General features: G+C 39.8%; 1 protein-coding gene across 15 annotated transcripts in view; it reads left to right on the forward strand.

Annotated features, from left to right (window-relative positions):
- The window catches only part of CAMK2D (calcium/calmodulin dependent protein kinase II delta), a 158,100-nt gene that overhangs the window by 38,476 nt on the left and 95,038 nt on the right, over positions 1-24,586 (forward strand). For all 15 annotated transcript variants that reach the window (XM_050896387.1, XM_050896376.1, XM_050896377.1 and 12 more), the window contains exon 3: positions 23,597-23,656. In XM_050896387.1, coding sequence (XP_050752344.1) covers positions 23,597-23,656 — 60 coding nt within the window. The remainder of the gene's footprint in view (positions 1-23,596; positions 23,657-24,586) is intronic.

Consider the following 24,586-nt stretch of genomic DNA (forward strand, 5'->3'; position numbering starts at 1 on the left):
GCTCATAATATGGTAATATTTTCACATTCTATCTTGAGCAACTGGGATCCAAATAAGAAATACCTTCCTTCTTTTGAGAGAGATGTTTTCTGAACTTTATTTTGTAGAGAGTTATAAATTAAGTTGATTGTGACTCCTTCCTGGTATGGGACATCAGGCTATTTACACAGGTACAGGAAGCAAGTCAGTTTGGTTGCAAATAGATCGTACAACAAAGTGCCTTGTGGTAGACATATGGGGGAGCTTACTGGTTTTACATTGAAACTCACCAGACTGAAGCTTAACTTCTGTATACTTAAACCTGATTTGCTGTGAAACTGCACTTACTCTGTATGGACTGTGATTTTTCTTGGCCTGTAATGATTAATGGACAGTGATAGAAAATGGAACAGTATCTCTGAAAGCCTGGCAAAAGCATTTCTGCTATTCTTACATGGCCCTTGCAAAGGTGAAGTCTTAATGTTTCTGTTAGTAAAGTGACAATACCTAAATATTTTTGCATGCTGGCATAGTTTCTCTTACATCTCTGTTGAAATGGTTAGTGTGGCCATTTCAAGGCTAGCTTGGCTGGGAACAGCCAGGGATCAGGAGTGAGGGCAACTGTGCCCAAAACCTTGAATGAAATATAGCAGTGGCTACCATTTAGAATTCAATTAGTAGCATAATTTGGACATCACAGATGAAGAGAAATGTGTATGCTCCAGAATGAGATACTTAGTAGTAATAGAAGAGTCAATTTCCTGCCTCTGGATTTTTAAAGGTCTAAAGAATTGCCTTTTCAGTCTAGCAGAAAAGTCACTACTTTTCCTCTACAGTTTGTATCTTCTTGGCAGCCTTCAGTGCTGGCAGTATATACACCAATGCACTATCAGCCTGTATCTCAGACACGAGAGTCATTGTTCATGTGCCTGCAATCCACAGAAGGTAAGATTATGGCAGTGTTAGAAAAAGCTTCCCCCCCTCTCTGAATGATTTAGCTAGCTCTCTTAAGCCATACATTTCAGTAGAAAAGACATAGCAGGTAGTTTTCCTCTCTCCTCAGCCTAGTGTTTTTCTAAGTTACTTGAAACAAAGCGTGACTGGGTGTCAGTGGCTTCAGCCAGCTTGCTGAACCTTCACCTATGACTCGCCTGTGTAAGGACCGGAAGCATAGTTGTGGACATGGAACAGAAGGTGTAACTACCAGCTTGTGTTCCTGTACGTTGCTTTCTGTGTTTAGGTATCCATAACATCCCCATGCCTTTGGGGTTTTTTGTGGGTTTTATTTTGTTCTGTTTCTAACATTAAGCGGGAAGTGTTCATGGATTGGGATTTTAATTCCTTTATTAGTTAATTCTCTGATAGCACAGAACATTAAAATAGCAGAACACTACTATGTTTTTAAAGGCAAGACTGTCTCAGTGGGCACATGGGCTTGTAAAAGAAACCTCTTTGGGATTTAAAGGTGTTTTTTTTCTTCTTTTAAGTCTTTTGTACTTTGATTATATTATAGATAAAAAGATTGGGTTAGCTTTTTATTCTCAGTAGGAATGTTGTTTTTACTTTTTGTGTATTTCTGCTGATGATGACCAGATTTTTTTTCTCTTCATAGGCCAAGACAATAATATTAAGTATTTTCATCTCTTTTCTTAGTGGTTAGTGCATGTTGAAGAAACTTTAAGTGTAACTTCATTTTAGCAGCCATCTGACAATCTTATGTGACTTACGCTTTGGTTGTAGCCTGATTCACAAGGTTGCATAAAGAGACAAGCCCAAGGAATCTTTTTTGCAAGAGAAAAATTTTCATGTAGTCTGTTGTCTTATTGCGATAGTTGCGCAGGTCACCAAATCTTCACTGGTATCTGTGGACAACATTTTAAAAAGAGAAGTAGTAATTGAGGAAATTCTCAAGAGAGTTAAAGCAGAAATAAAACCAATGAAGATAAATGAACTGAACATTGCTTCAAAACATCCAATTAAAAATAAAAAGCAACAGAAGGGTTTTTACAAACCCTGTGGGAGGAAAAAGTGAAGGCAAGCCATATTCAATAAATCTTTTAGGCCAGCCTAAAATATATGGAAGCAGTTTACTTTGTGCATATGTGTTTCTTTTACACTGTACTACTGCTGCTTCAATTGATTCTTAAAAAAAAAAAAAAAAGGCGGCAGCTTGATTTCTGGCTGCCTGTAACTGGGTCCCTTGAGGAGAGAGGCAAGAAAATAGATGATTTTCGGTGTCTCTTTCAGTATTATGTGTATGTGCTACCTCTGGAGCCAGTTTGTGGTGCTGAACAGTCTTTTGGCAGCAGACACAGATATTGATATTGTTATGGTAAAAGCCAGATTGTAGGATGTTTGAGTGAATTTTAATTAGATGGGAAACAACTACGGGAGCCAAGTTTTTGTAGCATGACTCATAATTTGCACGCCGTGGACCAGTTCCATCAGAGTTCTCCCAGAATAATGACTACAGTGACTGGCCCTCTGCCAAGGAAGGGTGCGAGTATCTGGCTTTGTATGTTTACTGAGGTGCCTATTAGCTCTTTTCTGAGTAAGAGCTCCTCTAAATTCTTAATTTAGGAAAAAACCTACCTTTTGAAGAGTGTTCGTCCTTGTTCAGGACTAAATTCAGGAATGTGCAGATATCAGTGGACATTGTTGTGGAGGAGATAGTTGTGCTACTAATATTTCCAGTGGTAATCAAGATTTTGGTGTTCTGTCATACCTCCAGGCCACAGTTGGATTCTTAGTATTTACCTCACATAGCACAGGTTTTACTTGCAGTATTGTATATGTGGGAGCTGGGTGGATGAAGACTGGAGACAACTGTTTTCATACATGATGCATAATAACCTTGCACACAGTTCAGCAGTAATACAGTTTATGAATCAGACTTTAAGAATGTTAAAGTTAGGCAATTTAGAGTAATGTTTTCCATGGCACTATCACTCAATTCTGCTGCATAGTGTAAGGGAGTTTGTCGTACTCATTATGCAGAAGTGAAAGGGTGGTGCAAGGAAGCTATTTAGGACTTGCTAATTGTGAAAGCTGCTTTAGCCCTAGTGTGCTTTAAGGATAGACAGCTAACTTAAAGTGTATCTGGGCTAGACTGATGCTGCACAACATGCTAATGCTTCCTCAGTATAATACTTTCTCATCATTGATACATTCATTTAAGTGAAGATTTGGAGCAAAGATGGAAATGGAGACCTCCCTTTTTAAAAAGAAATTTTCTACTTCTTTGCAGATGCTCTCCCCTTTATGTTGCCTGAGGAGCAAAAAGGGGGCAGATTCCAGAGGAAAATGGGGTCAGCTGTATTTGTGGTAGATACTGTTGCATGTTGTATTCAGTAGGTGCAACAGTAAGTGCCAGAAATCAACACCTGTCCACACGATAGTCTGGGGAATTAAAGGTTTTTCTGGTATCAGCCTAATCCTGGTCTCCTTGACAGCAAGATTCTTGTCATGATGGACATCCTATTTAGCTAACGGATAGCTTTCTTTCACATGTAGTTACCTAAGCGATCAGAAAATGGTATGATGTGTAAAGGTGTGGAGTGCTTACAATTAATTTGGAAATCTCAGAGCAGGAAGTTCATGGCAGATTAGTCAAGGTGTTGTTAGTAAAATAAAAATTACCTAAGCAGGAAACTTCTTTGCATTCTTAACATGGGAAACATCTACTAGGTTGCACAGGTAGAATCTTGATGTACCAGGAGATGAGGGCTTTAGGAATGCACATGTTCATATTAGTTCCTGTGGTGGCTCTAAATGGGTAGTTGTCTTTTGAAATGGGTATTGAAGAACTTGGTTTAATATCAATCCGGACTTTGAAACCCTCTCTGGAAAATGTCTACAACTGTTCATTCAAGGAACGAGGATCATGATCTCCATTTGAAACACTTGTGTTTGAAGACACTGAAGCCATATGTTCATAACAGTCAGCTGGTGTGCGATATCCAGCATCTAGGCTTTCTTCACACTGAGGCCTCACAAAATCACAGAATGGCAGAGATTGGAAGGTACCTCTGGAGGTCATCTGGTCTAATGCCCCTGCTCAAGCAGGGCCACCTAGAGCAGGCTGCCCAAGGCCATGTTCAGATGGCTTTTGAATAGCTCTAAAGATGGAGACCCCACAACCTCCCTGGCCAACCTGTGCCAGTGCTTGGTCACCCTCACAGTAAAAAAGTGTTTCCTGATGTTCAGAGGGACTCTCCTGTGTTTCAGTTTGTGCCCATTGCCTGTCACTGGGCACCACTGAAAAGAGCTTGGCTCCATCTTCTCTACGCCTTCCCTTCAGGTATTTCTACACATTTAGAAATCATCCCTGAGCTGCTGCTTCTCTAGCCTAAACAGCCTCAGCTCTCTCAGCCTTTCATAGAATCATAGAATCGTTTAGGTTGGAAAAGACCTTTAAGATCAGAGTCCAACTCTTAACCTAACGCTGCCAAGTCCACCACTAAACCACATCCCTAAGCACCACATCTACATGTCTTTTAAATACCTCCAGGGATGGTGACTCAGCCACTTCCCTGGGTAGCCTGTTCCAATGCTTCACAACCCTTTTGGTGAAGAAATTTTTCCTAATATCCAATCTAAACCTCCCCTGGCACAACTTGAGGCTGTTTCCTCTCGTCCTATCACTTGTTACTTGGGAGAAGAGACCGACCCCCACCTCGCTACAACCTCCTTGCAGGTAGTTGTAGAGAGCAATAAGGTCTCTCCTCAGCCTCCTTTTCTCCAGGCTAAACAACCCCAGTTCCCTCAGCCGCTCCTCATAGGACTTGTGCTCTAGATCCTTCACCAGCTTCGTTGCCCTTCTTTAGACACACTCCACCCCTCAATGTCTGTCTTGTAGTGAGGGGCCCAAAACCGAACACAGGATTCAAGGTGCGGCCTCACCAGGGCCGAGTACAGGGGGGCGATCACTGCCCTAGTCCTGCTGGCCACACTATTTCTGATACAAGCCAGGATGCTGCTGGCCTTCTTGGCCGCCTGGGCACACTGCTGGCTCATATTCAGCCGGCTGTCGACCAACATCCCCAGTTCCTTTTCTGCTGGGCAGCTTTCCAGCCACTCTTCCGCAAGCCTGTAGCATTGCATGGGGTTGTTGTGACCTAAGTGCAGGACGTGGCACTTAGCCTTGCTGAACTTCTTACAGCTGGCCTCAGCCCATTGATCCAGCCTGTCCACGTCCCTCTGTAGAGCCTTCCTAACCTCAAGTAGATATGAACACTCCTGCCCAACTTGGTGTTGTCTGCAAACTTACTGAGGGTGCACTCGATCCCCTCATCCAGATCATTGATAAAGCTATTAAACAGAACTGTCCCCAACACTGAGCCCTTGGGGAACACCACTTGTGACTGGCCACCAACTGAATTTAACTCTGTTCACCACAACTCTTTGGGCCTGGCCATCCAGCCACTTTTTAACCCAGCGAAGAGTACACCTGTCCAGCCCATGAGCAGCCAGGTTCTCCAGGAGAATGCTGTGCAAAATGGTGTCAAAGGCTTTACTAAAGTCTAGGTAGACAACGTCCACAGCCTTTCCCTCATCCACTGAGCAGGTCACCTTGTCATAGAAGGAGATCAGATTAGGCAAGCAGGACCTGCCTTTCATAAACCCATGCTGACTGGTGGTCCTGTACATGCTGTGTGATGGTGCTCAAGATGATCTGCTCCATAACCTTCCCCTGCACTGAGGTCAGACCGACAGGGCTGTAGTTCCCTGGATCCTCCTTCCGGCCCTTCTTGTAGATGGGTGTCACTTTCCTTGTAGAAGAGATGGTCCAGTCCCTTCATCATCTTTGTAGCCCTTCACTGGACTCTTGCTAGTAGCTCCTTAGCTCTGTTACACTGAGGAGCCCACAACTGGACACAGCACTCCAGGTGTGGCCTCACCAGTGCGGAGTAGAAGAGAAGGAGTCTGTTAATGAATTACTCTGAAGAGTTTATTTTATAAGCTACCTTCCTGTCACAGACTTGTTCCTCTCAAAGGCCGTAGGCAGCTGAAAAAATACTGCCACAGGTTTCTCTGCCCTCAAAATTGGAATATGTCCAGCTGTGTGACAGGTGGTGGAAGGCACTAAAATGCAGATTTGGTTTTGAAACTGATGAGCTTTATTGGAAAGAAGCAGAAATTGCTGGGATTTGCTTTTGTGTATTGTCAATGCTTTCTGTGTCAGTTCTCACGGATGTTTTAGAAGAAGTGCCGTGGTCCTTTTTCTATCCTGAACTATAAAAGCCTTTCCATCTCCCAGAGCTGTTCAATACTCATTCTGGCTGTGAGCTCTTGGAATTAGCTGAAAGGGCTGTGGGCAAATACAGTATGAGTAATGAATTTCTGTTTTATAAATTTGGTATAACAGTGGTACTATTTCCCCAGCGCTTTGCCAGCAATTTAATTAGAAGTGGCAGTTTTAATTAAATAACACAACTGGAGGCTGGGTTATTTCCTTCCTCCAGTTCCCTTACCTCAGTTTCAGAAGAGAAAGGTTTTTTCTACAGTAGATTCAGTTAGTGGAAAAGTGTATATGGTAAGTAGAATATTCAGCTGTACCATGGAAACCACATGAAATTTGGTTGTTTAATAATAGTGGTACATAACATTCATAATTTAAAGTATTTCCACTAAATAACTTTTTCAGACGTGCAGCAGATCCTAGAAAAAACAATGATAATACTAGAGGCTGGTACTTAGAGGGAATGGGAATTGAACAAAACACCGGTTTTTCTTGTTGGAAATAACCTTTATCTAGTCGAGAGTTTTTCTGCTGAGTAAACTGAAATTCTTCCATTTGACTCTGAATTACATTTTTGTTGTTGTTGTTTAGGTGTGGTTTGGGCTGCATTTTTTGGGGGGGTCGTGGGTGTTTGCTTTTTTTGCCAGAGCCCTGTGCTGTGATTTTTCAAAGACATACTTGCATCAGTGATTGGGGTTTGGCAATAGAACACCTCAAACATACCATCTCTAATCAGAATAATAAAATTCCTGACTTAAAGTGACAGTGTGGATATTCTGAACAAATCATGTTGCTGTAAATGAATTCTTATACACTTATTTTCTCTAAATCATCAGGCTAATCAAACTCAATAATTTCCCAATTTTATGGATTACTTGTCTTTTGTAATATCAATAAAATACTGTGCAATGATTACCATTTAAAATATTCCAGTTTTACCCTTTCAGACAGCTAACATTAGTCACTGTGGCAGCATTTGGACTCTCTGGAATATTAGAATATCTTCCCTGAGGTCTTTATTTACAGAAACAAGGGATAAACATTCATTATCTAGAATGGCCTATTGACTGGATTTGTTTTATCCCTGAAAACTGCATGTGGTTTTGCAAGATTGATCATACCTTTAATGCTGAAGTTGTACCAGGGATGAACCTGACACCGTGAGAAACTGAAATGCATCAAGTGTTCTTTTACATAGTAGGATTATTGAGTTTTTCTCCTTTTGACAGCTTTGCTTCACAGTTCTGTTTCTCTCTCGTGCTCCATGTAGTCTGGGATCTTTTTATTTTCCTGAGGCACAGAATGAGTTACTTGCCCTGTTTGTTTTGCCAACAGAGAGGTAACCCAGTTTTATAGTGTTTCCCAAGAAGCTGAGTAGCTAGGGAAAAGGCTAGCAGCTTGGGAACTTAACGCTACACATGCAAATACCCAAGTGTTAGTTGCTCTAATAGTGGGAAAAAGTGCAACCACTGACCATTAAAGAGGATAGCTTGCCTCATGGGACTTCCTGCTTGCAGCACTAGATGGCTTAATCTGATACAGGATTTCTATATACTTACAGTTCCTTTGATTATCTTCTGGATATAACGTATGGCACAGAGTGCAGAAGCTGATGAAAGCACACGTTTAAGGAAGAGAGCTTATTTACACAATAAACCCCAGAAATTTGTCAAAAGCAAAAGTTCAAATACCTGGTAAAGCTTGCTTTTACTTTTGTTTGTGGCTGTTTTTAAAAATCCTGTTTATTCTATCCTCACCTTAATTAAAAAAAAAAAAAAAAAAAAAAAAGCCTCAGACTTACTTGCCTGGGAGCATCTTCATTCACTGTCTGTAGAAAGAGTGACATGATGGCAACTGTTGAAGCAGGCAGGCCATTTAGGCGTGAATGTTTTACTGAAATAAGACAAATTAGGAGGCAAAACACTTGGAGGACTTTGGCATTTATCCTTTGTTTCAAGTAGTAGAGGCTTTTGTGTTTTCATGGTTCAGTCAATTACGGTGGGTTTGCATTGTTGTTAGAAAATCAAACTGAAAGAATAAGAGATCTTTTCAAACTCAGGGACAAAACTCTAGATTAATACAAATTAGACCACTAACCTTCAATAAAGGATTCACCAGTTAGCGTTGACTGAAATTACAGTGGTGGTACTTTAACAGTAATCCTCTGAGATTTATTTTTTTTATGAGAAAAGACTCCGTTTGGGTACTATCTTTCAGTAGTATGTGTTTGCAAGACTAATAGGTTTTTTTTAAAAATTGCTTTTACAAACTCAGTGAATCGAGTTACAAGAAAGTGATTCTAAAAATAATGTCAAGATGATCCACTTTCAAAATAAGACCATACTCGCGTAGCTTGGAGGTCATGGCATCAGAATCCCGGTATCAAAAGATTGCTGTAATATAAAGCTTCAGGTGGTTAAAACCTATTCATGCACATGGTATTTGAGGAGGAGATTTGTTATTCTTATGAGCAAAGACTTAGCAACTTGGCAGAGCAGAAAAAAATTAATATGGTGGGTTAGTCATAAACCACTTCTTTCTTCTGAAATAAGTTAATGGAAGGAAGATAATCAAATTACTATTTAATGTGGAACTCCTTTTTGAGTTTATTACTGTTTTAGGTTTTTATGCACCATGTAGAAATAAATACCTACTTTACTTATGACCTACTATTTGGTAAATACTGAGGTTTAGTCCTTAGGATATTTTTATTAATGTAATAGTATCTTTGGTCCTATAGTACTAGCACAGCCTACTGTTATTTTTGAAGAAATATTCCTGTAGGCATGTGCTTACGTATTCTTACCATTTCTTTTTGTTATGAAAAGCTTTGGCTTTGATGTGCTTAATAAATTTCCTCTGAGTCATAATGATAGTTGCCAAACCATTGTTTTTGTTCTTTTTGGACTTGATTCTAGTTCTACAGTTGTTTCCTCCTAGGGGGTTAAAGTCCATGAGGTTTTACTGAGATAAGTGTCAGTGATTTCAAGTAGATTTACATAAAAGAAGCTCTTAGTCTCTGGTAGAATAAGTCATGTGTAATGTATAGTTTTAAAGTAACAGTGACTACAGGAAATGTTAGAAATAAAAGTCGTTGACCTTTTCTGCACAATGGAATTTCTGCCTTTGGCTACTCTTTTTCCCTTTCTATTAAATATGGAATACTCTAGGATCCCTAAACTGTCAGTGAACTGAACATCGTCACTGGTCATCTTCTGTTTAAAAAAATAAAAAAGTTTCTCCCTCCCAAACAATTGATGCAATATCTTGTTCTAGAAATGACATCAAGGCAAAAGATGGTGATCATTGATACGCTTGCTAAAAATAAACATTGCCAAAGTGAAGAACTTAGTCAGAGTTCTTTGCAGCAGCTTCAAAATCAGTAACTTGCTCATATCTATCCAAGCCAAGTGGATGTCTTAGGCAGTCATCATGACTTGGTGTCTTACATGTAGTAATTACTCATTTATATTAAAATTAGCTAGTGTCAGTCAGTAAGTCATGATTTATTTCAAGTAAAAAAATCATTTACTACTATAGTTTACATATTGCTGTAGCTGACAGCGTTTTTTTGGTTTATAGTAAGCTGCATTTTTTTTTTTCTTTTTACTATTAGACAATATTGGTTTATCAACATTTGGAGGGAAAATGAGTATGTCTCATGTATGTCTCACAGCATTATTTTAGAAACCTAGATACTTGAAGGTGCCTTCAAAATTTTAGTTGTCAAACAAAAGTCTGTTCAGAGTTTATAATGCTCTTAATGGATTTACCGGGTTGAACTGTTCCTCTTTAAGATGGGGTCTGTAAGACTGGAGTTCAGCAAGGCATTCAAGTATGTACTTAAGCCCATCCCTCTCCAGTGAAGTATTTGAGGGCAAGCAGATGCTTTAGTACTTGTTAGACTGCTGAGCTGAGGCCTGAAATTCCAGGCATCTCTTATATATGATGTATTTTTCTGAACTTACTTTCAATTCCTAAGAATTTTTTCCTAAATACTGTTGTTTCCTGCAAACTTACTGCAACTTTCTGCGGGAAATGAGTTAAGAAACGGAAAAAATATTTCCCTAATTCTGGCTTAGAGCTATTCATTGAGGAGCAGTTATGTAACACTCATTTTCAGTGTTGGTGTTATAAACAGGGTATGTGAAAATATGTGGGAGCAAGTACTCAAGGATTTAGTGTTTTGCAGACTGACTTCTCTTCGTTTTGACTCGTTGGAACATAGGACTGGAAAATAAAACCTCTATACTTAATATAACACAGCCATCAGATGGCTGTGTTATGCAAATCTGATAAATTTATCAAGTTGCATTTAAAAGCAACTAGTCATTAAGCTGCTCACCAAGTTTGAAGTGTCCCCCACGTGGGATGAAGCTGTCATTTCCATTAGCTGTACATGCTGACTCACTTGTGCTGCATATACTCCTTTTACTTCAGGCATTTCTGACTAAATCAGGAAACCAAATTTGTGATTTTTGTGAATACGTCATACGGCTTTCACACCTATTAGCACAAGGGGATATGTAGAAAGGCTTTCAGACAGATGCTTCATGGAACTAAAGTGCTGATTCAGCAGCATTTTGTAATTACAAATTATTTCAGTATTAGTTTCAGAAGCTCGATGTATGAGGCATTTAGAGTTTTCTTCAAATTGCTCTCCTTTAATCTCATTCTCCACACCTGTCAAATTGTACGATGCAAAAAGGTGGTAAGCACCCTGAAACTCCAATTCCTGAATTGTTATATATTCCTCTGTAATATCTGAAACATGGAAGCTGCCGTTTGGCTGAAATGTCTTGTGCTAAAGTAGTCTCGGTGCTTTTGGTCCACTTACATGCATGCTCTGCTTTAACTCCTGCTGAGAGTAAGTGGAGTAAGCTTGCGTATTCTGGCATGTAACTTGTCATGTTTAATGTCTGAACTACTCAAATACGATTCATGACTGAGAAGCCTAAAAAAATTTAAACAAACCAGCAGAAAATAGAAGATAGCACAAAATGAGAAATACTGTATGCACTCAGATATATATCAGCAGAAATTAAAAGAAATAGAGGTAGAGGGCATCCAGTCTAAAATTGAGAACCAAAAATGAAAGGATGGCAGTGAAGTAAAGGAAGAGTTCCCAGCATGCAAGATGAAGGACGTCCATTTGTTTAGAGATGGCAGGGGAAAATGCGGAGAGCAAAGGGCTGCAAGGACAAAATGTGAAGAGCTTTCAAGATGTAGTATATAAACATCATGCAAAAAGTGACAAGTCAATTCAGGGACTCCAGGAGGGTCACCTGGTAAAAGTGGTGGGGAGCAGCTGGTTTGAGGTGCCGTATGAGGGGAGAGAAGAGTTCTGGGAGGCTGCACTGTGTGAAGTAACAGCGTTCCAGCCAGAAGTGGGAAACTGAGACTGAGGCAATAGAGAACAAAAGTGGTCAGTCTCAAAAGAAGCCTTATTGTTCTGCTTTTAAATATGCTCAGGTCTTGCACGTAGAGTTGTTGCCAAAAACAAATTATGGTCCAAAAAGAGGAAGGGTTGAAGAAGATTTGGTTGTAAGAATTTGCAAGTTTGAGTCACAAAGGAAAACATACTGCTGTAGGGACAGAAAGAGGTAGTAAGGAGAAGATTCAGGATGAAAAGTGCATTCGGATTTTCCTGTTAAGGCAAATGTAAGTCTTGCATGAAGATATATTCGGGAGATGGTACAAGATGCAGGACTGGACAGAAGATCAGAATAAAAGAGGTGATATAGAGGAGAGATGACAGGACACACCGTAAACAGAGTTAAATGTTAGGTGAAGATTGGTTGGCAAACAGTTGTAGGTGACTAGGTGATCAAACTTGCACTTACTGGCTCTCATGGCTGTTCTGTTTACATTGGCACTGAAGAGTTTTACAGCATATTACTCAATTTCACTAGATGTACTGTTTATATAATATCTAAAATAGATATATAAAAGGACTATGTATAATTGTGCATATATTTTTATATAATATATAAAACATAAATTAATATATATATTATTTGAAAAAAGTGGAGATTTATCTCCTATAACCTGATGAGGGTATTTAACCCAGAAATAGGCAAAATGCATGTAAACAATAACTACTTCTTGTTCTCTAGGGACTGTTGTTTAAAGTTGTTTTCACTTGTGCCAGTGTGGCTTGCTGGGACAATGCAGCAGTTTCAGACTTCTACTAATGCTCTTCTTGCTTTTCTAAGTCACTTCTCTCAGAAGAGTGAAGTGAGTGAATCGCCAGCTGGCCGTTTAAATCCACAGCAAATTAGAGTGTAAAAAGGGGGAAAAAAATTGATTTATTAGCTTGAACTCAGCACCGTGTGAATGCATGCTTTTAAGAACTGTTTAAAGGTTCCCAACATTTGAGTAAAATCCAGTCTGCGTTCTTATAATCATTCTGTTGGTCTCTTCTGTCTGTTCATTTTGGACATCATTAAACACAAATCATATAAAAAAGTAAAATCTTCTTGGCTCAGTGCTTTGCTATTAATGTCACAGGTTCTCTTTACTCATTTTGTCACCTCACTTTAAAGTAAATCATGTGCTCCTCAATTTCAGCAGTTGTGCTAGAAACAGAAGAAACACAGGAATATCCTCCACTTTTTTTTTGGTCATAGTTGTCATAGAAATGAGGGCTAAAGTGTCTTGATGAAGTGGCCTCGAAGACACTCGTACCATCTCTGACTCTGTAATCTGTGCTCAGTAGGTAGGAATGAAGTCTCTGCGTCTATTTATCAAATTCGCACACGCTATGAACGCTAAAATACTAACGTAGAAAGTGGGTGGGAAGTGGAAGAAAGCCCTACAGGAACATTAGCCAACTGAAAAGTGCTATTGTTAGCAGCCTTCGCAGCTAAGCACAAATGTGCCTTTTGTTTTCTTAGTGCCCTGGGGCAGAATTTGAAAATCAACAGGTGTGGTTTTTGTTCATTATTTTACAAAGCATCTTGGATTTAATATATTTTGCTTTTCCTTGATATTCAGAAGCCTGATTGAATAGAAGTGTGTATGTGAACGTAGCCACAGAAATAACTGGAGGCATACTCTGTGCCCTGATTTCTGGTCTGTTGATGCTTTTGACCAATGGCCTAATAAAAGAATTGGCTCTGCTATTGTTGTTGCATACTCTTAACCATTACAGGCCCGAGTATCCATGGAAAAAATGTCTTTATAACAATGAACACCTGGCGTGTGCTTCTGTTCAGGGAACATTAGGAGGAGTGGGTCAGATGAGTACTCTCCGTGTCTGTAATTGTTTATTATAAGAATGTCCCACTTTCTTAGCTATAAATACTAGGAAGAGAGGAGTAAGTAAAGACTGTGTTTTCAGATATTTCACCGGGAGCAGGTAGTGAATGCTAGAGCATTCATTTTGAAAAAGTGCTTTTGGGAATTGAAGGACTGTATTCCTTAGCATTTACCTTCTTTAAGAATAGTGGAGGGGGTAAGCGAGGTTTATCTGTGAGCGTTTCTGTAGCATGAACTCAGTAATAGAAAATTCAAAGGGCTGCGTGATGTACTGTTAAATGAATTAATGTGGTTCTTGTTTTATCTTACAGGCTGAAAATGGCTGGGTTGCAAATTGCTAAAGGTCTGTGAATTATGTTTCATAAGAACCAGCTCAGTCAGGGGCTTAGTAATATTGTTGGTCCCCACTGACGACTTCAACTTACAGAAATGATCAGTTCTAAGAAATAGAACTGGACTGTTTCCAGAGCCTTGATACTTCCTCAGAGAGAGTTTAAAAACTGTATTTGATGGAGTTAGATTGTGTATAAACTGCATTCCTAGACTTAAAGCAAGTCACTGTTTCAACACTATTCCTCTTAGACAATATACCCTTAAACCACAAATATTTACATTCCATGATACCTAGAATACTTCATTATGCTCTATATAGTTCTCAGAGAAGTTGACAAAAGCAGGGTGGTGGTGGGGGAAGTCGTATTGCTCTGTTAACCTGTGTGTCTCCCCCACTGAGTTACAAAGATTTGGTTTGCATAACTGCCAGGGAAAAATGTGTAGAAAGAATATGGCTGCTGTTCCAGGTCACCCAGGCATCACATTTGACATTTTGGTAGTACTGAAAGGTAAGCTTTCTTTGATGCTTGCCCCCCTCCCCCCAGAGAATTTTGCAGCTCTGTGGTTTTTTTGGCCTAGAATCTGCACACATGGAAGGGTTTATCGTAATCTTAACATTTCAATTTTATGTATTTTTACTACATGCAGCACATTTATTTCTCAAGGGAGAGCTCAATTAACTTCATCTGTGCCACTGCGTTGTAGCAACATCATCCATAGACTGGTTCCAACCGGTCCTTTTTGTTCCTCAGAAGTGAGAGTGGAAAGTTTGTTTGGACAACCTATGTTCCCGTCAAGAAGCATGGTCTGCTTGCTGTTCCCATGGACGGCCAGGCTCTGCCACTGCTGTGGGAAGAGGGCAGTATTGCTGCAAGTCTGCCTCTTCTTGTGCGTATGCATGGCCTTGGCACTTCATGGTGTCAGTGCAGCCTGTGAACTGGCCCCAGAGCTTCTACTTTGGGAAGATACATTCTTTTGAATGATTTAATAAAAAAATAAGAATACAGGTGTCGTGGTTTAACCCCAGCCGGCAGCTAAGCCCCACACAGCCGCTCGCTCATTCCCCCCACCCAGTGGGATGGGGGGGAGAATCGGAAGAGTAAAAGTGAGAAAACTCGTGGGTTGAGATAAAGACAGTTTAATAGGCCAAGCAAAAGCCACGCACGCAAGCAGAGCAAAATAAGGAATTCATTCACTACTTGCCATCAGCAGGCAGGTGCTCAGCCATCTCCCGGAAAGCAGGGCTCCATCATGCATAACCGTTACTTGGGAAGACAAATGCCTTCTTCCCCCAGCTTTATATGCTGAGCATGACGTTGTATGGTATGGGATATCCCTTTGGTCAGTTGGGGTCAGCTCTCCCGGCTGTGTCCCCTCCCAGCTTCTTGTGCACCCCCAGCCTCCTCACTGGTGAGGTGGGGTGAGAAGCAGAAAAGGCCTTGACTCCGTGTAAGCACTGCTCAGCAATAACGAAAACATCCCTGTCTTATCAACACTGTTTTCAGCACAAATCCAAAACATAGCCCATACTAGCTACTATGAAGAAAATTAACTCTATCCCAGCCAAAACCAGCACAACAGGGAACCAGTGCAAAGCAGGAGAGGTCCCGGCCTTAAAGTCTGTAACAGCTCTAGATATGCTTGCAGTCTGGGGTGGGAGACCTTCAGAGCTGTGTCCTTGTTGCATGGCTTGGAACATTATGTGAATGACTGTGGACTTCGCAGGTCGGTAGGGAGAGTCTCAGCCCGCTTACGTGCCTCCCTTCCTCACATAGGTTAAAAAAAAATCTGGCACTCATGATAGAGGAGCACAAAGAAAAGGTTTTGTTCCTCAGTGAAACGTTCACAGACCCGCTAAGCTGTTTTCAGTTCTAAACCCTTAATCTTACAAATGTCCTGTATGTAGTGAATAAGGGTCAGATCTGACACAAGGGTGTAAGCAGACCTCAGGTGCCTCACTCCTATGTTGTGCCCATGAAAATTCCCATTCAATAGCTACCTGCCTAAATATTACCAGGTGTTAGATATGTCTTTGCACGGCCCAGAAACTGCTAAAAGGTTGGGTGGTTAGGTCCTACCTGGCAACTGAACTACCTGGAAATTATGTGGAACAGGGCTTAAGTTTCTAGCAAAGAGCTTCATCTCCTAAGCAGGCTCAAAGCTCTCTGAGGCTTGGCTCACCATCAGTTCAAAGACCTTAAACACCTTTTGTCTCAGGGAATAGTCTCTTGATCTCTTTTGTTAAGATAGAAGAGCTTATTCTGGTGAGATTTTAGGTGCCTGGAGGTTCTGTTCTGTGACAATAAAGTTTTAAATTCTAACAGAAACAAAAAAGGCAGGAAGAGAACAGAGATTTTAATGCATCACAAGGTTTCCTTTTAATAGGAGCTTTGTTTTTCTGTGAAGGAGAGTGAGCAAAAGAAAATCTTTTCTTAGTCAAAATAATACTAATACTGGAAGGAAAGTACAGCTGTGTCCTAGTGAATCCCATTGCCAGAATTTCTGCAGTCATTTTCTGATTTCCATGGGAGAATGTAGCAGGGCCAAGGTGGTCTGGGGTAGGCTTTAAGGTATGCTGCGGTGCAATCTGAAGAGCCTCTTGGGACTTAGAGCTCCTTGTTTTCTCTTCATTTAGCTGTCTAAACAAAAACGTAGGAAAAACTGAAAAGTGTTGAACTGTATTGCACAGAGTAGGAAACAGCTTGTAGATACCATCCTCAGAAAGATTAAGGAAGCTGAGAAAGCATACATCACCTCACACTGAATAATAATATAGCCAGTCAATACTGGGGAAAAAAAGAAAAGTACAGGCACTGAAAGGGGCTAAACATATAAAAGTTAGCACTGGGGAGATGCACTTACATTGTTTGCTGTGGACTGCAAGCTCTAGTAATAAAATAACAATAGGAAAAACACAAAAATTACTACAGATTATTGTTAGAAAGAGGCTTTGCTTTGGAGAAGTTTGAATTTTAGATACCTATGTTGATAGGTGGTGAGCAGTAGACGTTTCTGCCATGGTGATAAGCTCAGTTTGGGTGGTCATGCAGGATCAGCACTTTGGATTAAGAATCATGACACTGTAGCAGAAGAGATTTATGCTGAAGACATTAATTATATCCCTCTAATTATAAAATATATTATTACTTAATCCAAGAAATAGATATAGTCTATGTATGTAAGTTTTTGTAAGAAAGTAAATTTTGATACCACTTAATTTGTTACTTTATTTGCCTACCTAATATAAACTCTATACAGATAGTCTGATTTTCTGATGCAGATGTCATAAATTGTAATATGAGATTTTGGTCTATTAGAATGTCGGCATATGGATTAGGATTAGTTCAGGTCTTTACGTTCACACAGTCTGTCAGTACCCCAAATTTTACACATCCATATTCTGTTTGTTTCAGTTTTCGCAGAATTTCATTAGTTACTGTAAAGGCTGAATTTTTCATGGTTCAGTGCACTAGGTCCTTTTTTTTTCTTTTTTCTTTTTCTTGGCTCTGTGTCACATTAAAGTTATTTGTAGCTGGCTGCAAGGTTTTTTCCATTAATAAAACTGTATTATTCTCATTGCTACCTTCTTTCTGATTGTATCAGTGTTTCACAGGCAGTGATCTTTTTCCAATCTTGATAAGCAGCTGTTGCTGTGATAGATACCATTGTTCACAGATGGAGACTTGCTTTCATAAAATAATCTGGAATTTGTAGAGCATTCCTTCTTCTGCATTTGCTTTGCTGCTTTTTGAGCTTCTTTGTATTTTTTTCATTTAATTTTCTTACAGTTTCTCATGTAGACAGTGTAGGAGACCTTTTTGTGATCAAGTATAGGTAATTAGAGCAAAGGAAGCAAGTATATAAACGTACTTGCGTGTTCCCTTTATATTATATGTTTGGCTTTAAACTTGGCTTCCTCTTACTGATAATCATTTTTCCCTTTTCATACTGACAGGTGAACGCAATTTTAGCTGATGAATTATATACTGTCAAAAATGAGAGGAATTAACTTTCTGTTTTTAGTAAGTGACCTACTGTTGAATTTATTTTTCCTAGAGCTTTTCCTCTGATACTGTTGTAGCATAAACATTTTATGTTAGACACTATCACAAACTTTCTCAGGATTTGTGGGGTTTTGCTGCCTGCTAGGTAATTTCTCTGGCTGTACTCATCATGGCAGGACACTTCTTTCCTAATCAGCTCTTGGTGCAGCGGCGCACCTTCTTACGCTTCAGATATTTGGGAGCTGAGTGCTCGAAGTATTTCGGTTTGACCTGCCCTTTGACATTCACCTTCAGATCACCAGTAATTGAAACCTGGCTGAAAACAGGGTGACAGAAATAGATATTTATGTACAGTATTTGCAGTTGGATGTGCTTGTAAATAAGCTGAATGGAGGAAGGAAGGAACACAGTATTTCCTGAAACATGTAGAAGAAACATGCAGGCTTTAAAGGTGAGTCGTCATCTTGGGTACCCCACAAGGTTAATTTTGCACTTGGTTCCCCCCAAAAACTTAAATACTTACTCAGAAGGTTTCTGACACTCCTCGAACAACACTAAGGGTTACTTTATTTGTTTGGAAGTGCAGCTGTCATCTTCTGGACCTTAATGGCCACTTAAATCCCTTACTCAAGGAGTATTTAATGCTCTTCCTGTTGCCTCATGGCAGAATGTGCATGGTGTGAGATATCGCCATTCACTTAGCATTTCCTGTTGTAATAGGTATAATAACAACTACTCTGACACAAGCAACTGCATGAGGTAAATGCAGAGAGCTCATTATTACAATTTACATGACATCAGATACCACCTAATTGGCACCAGTCAATATACTAGTTAAGTTTGGGGTGAAAATCTGGGAATATTATAATGCAGCCAATAATAACGATGATGATGTAACCTTCATATATTGCAGTGCATCCAGCAGTATGTTGGAGTAAGATGTTTTTGTTGTGATTTACAAAAATATCAGGCGTGCTTTTTTAATCAATACAGTTACTGTTCTTAAATTGCGCAATAACAATTTAGCCTATCTTCGTACCTGAAGATGTTCAGCTTTAGTATTTGTTATTTGAGCACACTATTATGTCTGTAAGTGAGAGCTGAGTATTAACCCTATCTCAGCATGGTGTGCTACTTATCCTTTTACTAGAACGTGATTGTTTTGTGAATTATCCTCTTGTTTTATGGCACAGTCTGAAGCAGTCTCCACAGGCACAGCTACCTCTGACTGAATACTGTGGGCATATGACACACAGGGCACGTCCTTGCTTTGACGCATAAGCTGAAAGTATGAGTAATGATTGTATTCACTGGGTGCTTTTATTTGGCAGGCCTTACAATGTGAAGCTTTGTCTCTAAGAAATGGTATTAATTTATTAATTTATGAGGGAAATGTACTTTTTCAGAGAAGTGTACTAGCTGAAGCATCAGAATTAGCAATGTGAAGTTCAGTATGCAAGAAGAATTTATGTAGTTGAATAAATGAAGTACGTTGTTCAGTTACAGTGGCTGTTGTTGCTAAGTATTTCAGTACATGAACATGTGCAGATACCCTTTATTTTTTTTATGCAGTTGATGCTAAAATCTCAGTGGCATCAGTGGGAGCCAAGGGCTGCCAGAATCTTGCAGGTTTAGACTTGATAAGTTGTTTTCAGTTAAGTGAAAGAGCTCCGTCTAGTTTGTGCTGTGTCATTTGAGAGTTTATTTCACCCAGTAAATTGTGAAGTAATGTTTGCTTGTCTGGTTTTTTCATCTTGTTTAATTTACTGTCTGTCCATTGGAGCAGGAGGAACATCTGTGTCATGTTCGTCATGCATTATATGGGTTAGTACTCTAGATTGCCTTACTCAGGTGGTACCCACCTGCTCTGTGGGTTCAGAGTGCTCTCAGGTGTAGTATGATAACAGTTAAACGACCAATGAAAATGTTCAGTGTACGTGAGAAATTAATCACATCCAGTGTCAGTTCAGAAGCTGTGGTATAGCAATTAATAGCAAAGAAATTTCAAGTGTTTATATTCGAAGTCAGAGATGAAGTGCTTTATTATATCTGTGTTATTCCTGAAGACTCGACATAGGATGCATTTAGCACTTCATAGAAGACTCTCAGACACCTTCCAGGTTTCTAGGTATGCTGGCTAATCCTGTAAATACAGATTGAGGTAGTGCAGAATAGCCTTTTAAAGTAGTGCTGGTAGTGCACCAGAAATAGACATCTTATGCCAAGTGACCAATAGTCCCTTTATTTATTTTTTTTAATTTTTTTTTTCTGCTGAGACACTGATTGTATTTCCATCTTTCTTCTAAAACAAGCTTAGTTTAGTTTGCATTTCAGATCGTCTCCCTGTGTGCTGTGTATAATGTCAATTGGTCAACCCATGATTAAGTTACAGCCAAAGCTGATGGGCATTAAGATGCTGTAACTGTATATGTCTGTGCTTGTGTTTCAAACTTGCTGCAACTGAATTTGAAAATCTTAACATAAAACCTCAGTGGAAGAGTTTAAGTTTATAAAAGAACTTCGAGCTTTTTTAGTAAAAAAAAAAAGTTTTCATAGGAGAGGGTTAGGATTTTCCTGCCCAGCTTATCCCTTTATCCCCATGCACTTTTAAACACGATAGTCAAGAGTCATCATACCGAGTGTGTTAAATAAGCCTTTATATTTTCTGAGTTCTATACAGGCTGTGCTCTTCAGGCTGTGTTATGGCACTTTAGAGGTCAGCTTGGTTGCTGTTATTTAGCTTCAGTGTTCCAGGCTTATGCTTTGCCAGAGTATGACACTTGGGTCTATATGTATAAACCTTTGGCATCCTGCCCAAGTTTTTAAGAATGTTTTAATTAAGTGCAGCAGGAGGACACAGGAGTTGAATTGTTTGGTAACAGTTTACTTAAAACCCAAAAAACAAACACCCACCACCACCACCGCCCCCAAAACAACCAACCACCCCCCCCCCCAAACCCCAGCTTCCACAGTTCATCAATAAATTAGTCTGTGATATATTCCTCTAGCCATCATTGCTTTTAAAAGCACTGAAGTATCCCAAAGGTTTGGAATTGTTACTATTTGTCATTTTATTCATATCATTATCACTCTTAGGAGGTTGTGCCTGCAATCAGGAGCTGATGATTTAGTGCATTGTGCACACAGGCTGCCGAAGCTGGCTAGCTGGTAATGAACACAGTCAGTGACAGGAGAAACAACACTCAAGATCCCAGTTCAATCCTTAACAGTAATTGCTACTGGAACAACCAGGATATATAAGTAATTTTGTGACTTCAGCCGCCAATGTGGTGGGAAGATGCCTAGGTTGTGGTAATCGCTCCCATCACAGCTCCTGTGTTTTATGCAGAGGCTGTTGATGCTTTTCGCGTGAATCAATCCTCACAGCAGGGAGACCGTGTCTTCCTGGACCAATGCGAATGCCCAGGATCACTGCCACGTGCCCTTACACACCCGCTGCTCCCATCTGCACCTAGTGCTCTCACCTTGCTCGTCCAGAGGGTCTCTCTGTCCTGTTTAATGAGCCATGTGTAGAGCACCTTCACGGTGGGCAGGCTGAAGCCAGAGTGATCTTCAGGAAAGTAAAGTTGCGGTTTCATGAGACGGAGTTTTTTGGCAGCAGCAGAGGCCACTGGCCACCCTCGCTGTCGTGCTGTGCCGCTCTGTCTCCCTTGTGCTGGCACAGCCATCTGTGTAGAATTTAGTTTTCCCACTTTCAGGGTGACTCTGCTGATCTACGTTTAGATTAAATTCTCTAAAAGGAATAGCACCCAATGCTTAATTGGAAAGAGTAGAGCTGGAAGTGCACTTTCCACAGAGCCTGGTAATTGCCTGCTGGTTAAATGTGGCTGCAAATCTTCCTGTCACCCCTTGGCTGATTTAGGAAGGAGAAGCTTCTGTATTGTGGTTGGCTTGAACAGGGAACATAAGGACTCCCCACAGAAGGAAAGGTGAAAGGAGGAGTGCTGAGGCAATTCGTGGAGTTGAGCACCAGCTAAAAGGAGGATGTCAGGATCACACTGCTGTATTCAGGCACCGGAGAGGAGGGGTTTTATAGTGTGTTTTTTCTGGAACCCTATTCTGGCTCTTGTCCAATAGACTCTGATGTCAAACTGGTATCAGAGGAACTATGATTTAGTGGCTTGGAAAGATAACCTAATTACACTGATGGTATTATGAGAGAGAACAGATACCATAATAGATCTGTAAGAGTTACATTACAAAAATAGATAACTTCTTCGTTCTTGCTGTAGTGTTTTGGTGCCTAATATTCTTTTGTAGATTAAACTTTTTGTATTCTCTAAATGCTGGTTATTCAACTCAAAACTTACTGTGCAGACTACTGTTTTTATGGGGTGGAAGGACAGTTAAGAATTTCCCCTTTCAGTTGTTAGGAGTGTTCTCAAACTTAATGCGGATAATTAGGATTGCAGAGATAGCACAACCCGAATTACTTGTGTGACATTTGAAGTTTGAGTCCCTATAAAGGATTGGTTGTTATAATATCCTTGTATATAAAATTGGAGCTAGTTAAAATAATAGCAAAAGAGCCTCATCTCCAAGAACATTTTACAGTTTATTTCTCTTCTAATTTTGAAAAATTATTTTTAGCTAATATTGTAAAATTGAATCTATGCTGCTTTTCTGCCTCTTGACAAAAGCTTAGTGTTCTTAGCAGCCGTAGAAATTATACTGCAGAAAGTGAAGATAAATACACTAGAAGTCTGTTGGAATTACAGGATTACAGTAGGCAGTAGCTGGCTGTTTTTATTATCTCCAAATTATGTATTTATTGCCCAAGTTGCCTGTGTGTGTTTTATACTGCCTGACACTAGACATTTTAACGTATCTGAAGACCTTTGGGTATTGCCAGTATAAATAATTTATGCACCCCCCCAACACTCTCATAGGTATTACGTAAAACAAGTACTTTATTACTTACTGTTAACTAAAATGCAGCAGAAGTAGTACTATTCATGGTGGTGTTTGGAGCAAATATTATAAAAGTGTGCTTAAGTAAAATGGAGCTTGATGCAAGTAGTAGTATTTTATCTCCAGAAGTGTCATTAGGGCTCGGTGGTGTAGAAGTTCAAACCGACAGCCTGCTGCTCTACCCAAAGGTTAAAAAGAATCGAATGGCCGGGAGAGGAGGAGCAACAGATGGTACACCTGGACCTACATGTTCAGGGTACCTTCAGGTTAATGAATAATCAGCCTGAGAGAGAGATTAGCCCTGCTGGGAAAATAATAACTGCTGGTCATTAGTTATTGGAAGTTCCTGTAGCATTGTATTGCAGTGGGAGCGCGTGGTGGCAGGAGTGCTGGCACTGTCGGGGTGGCTGCCACATGTCAAACTGTGTACCTGGTGCATCAGGTATCATTAAAGCAGTTAACAAGTAGGATTTAAGGCAACACTAGGATTTAAGGCAACACTAGAGGTTCAAGTTGTCCTTATTTTGATTAATGTTGTAATGTGGTTTGTTGCCTGATAATTATAGGTCATGGCATGAATATTTTCTGTTCTCTCCAATAAATCGGCAGCTTGATTTTTCTAATGGAACTGCCTGTGGTAGTCCATCGAAGAAGTGGTTGGATGCAGTAACCTAATTCAATATTACGAACAGTTTGAATGTAAAATCTTAATGGATCTAAATAAAGGAGGTATTTTTTAAAGATCACATCAGATGATGTATTTTTTTGTTTGTTTCTGTAAAGCAAATACACTGAACTATGTTAATCTTCATACTAAAAGGAACTGTTCTGCTTTCCTTTGTTGCAGATCACCAGAAACTGGAAAGAGAAGCTAGAATCTGTCGCCTCTTGAAGCATCCCAATATTGGTAGGAACATTTAATTGCTTTATACAGTAGATATCAGTTTAGAAAATTGAGGGAAAATACGAAATAACAAATACAAATAGCAGCTGAGAGCAGTCAAGTGGAAATATCTCCAGGCAAGACTATTTCTTTATAATGTGGTGCTCCTTTCTAATTCTACTATGGGATGTAATATCCCAGTAGATCACCTAAAGCAACGTGTACAGTTTTCATCTTCTTTGAGCTATTGCTCTGCCGTCAATGAGCTATCTATGCCAGGTGTTTGGGGTTTTTTTGAGCACTGTGTAGGAGGGGTTATTTCCAGTACTGCTCATGACTTTTTGAGACCTGCAGAAGGATTTCATCTAACAGCATATGTTGCAAAATGAGACAGACCAATGTCAATAGTTAGTGTTGTTTTTTACTGAGATGCTTATTTTATCCTGTTTTGTGTTTGAGATTCTGTTCTTCTATAGAAAAGATAGGTAGATGCAGAAAGCTCTGCTTCTTTAATTTCCAGAACTGTATGTTTTCTACTCAAGCATTCATAGAAAGCAAAAAAAGATATTTGGGGGGGGGGTGGGGTGTGTCTGTTTCCTTGCTTTAGAAACAGTAGAAAAAGGTAAGTACCTTGATCTTTAAGGAGTCGTATCTGGGTTTTTCAGACACTGACTTATATGCCAAGGGTATCTCTCACAAGAATATTCGCTGTATCTGAGACTTCTGGAGAAGGGTGGGATTTTCCTGCCCATCTTGTTCCTCTATCCCCATGTATGTTCTTAAAAGTTGTTGTCAGAAAGACTAGTAATCTCACTGAATGTTTTAAATAAACATGTATGCTTGGTACTCCAAAAGCACTTGGCAGTCTGCTTGCTCTTCCTTCTGGTTAGTTTTTCTCCTTTTCATTTTTAACTAACAAATATTGGTCTTTGTGACATTTTCAGACTAATAGAA

Source organism: Gymnogyps californianus, chromosome 4 (assembly GCF_018139145.2).
Source record: "Gymnogyps californianus isolate 813 chromosome 4, ASM1813914v2, whole genome shotgun sequence".
Classification (NCBI taxonomy): Eukaryota; Metazoa; Chordata; class Aves; order Accipitriformes; family Cathartidae; genus Gymnogyps; species Gymnogyps californianus.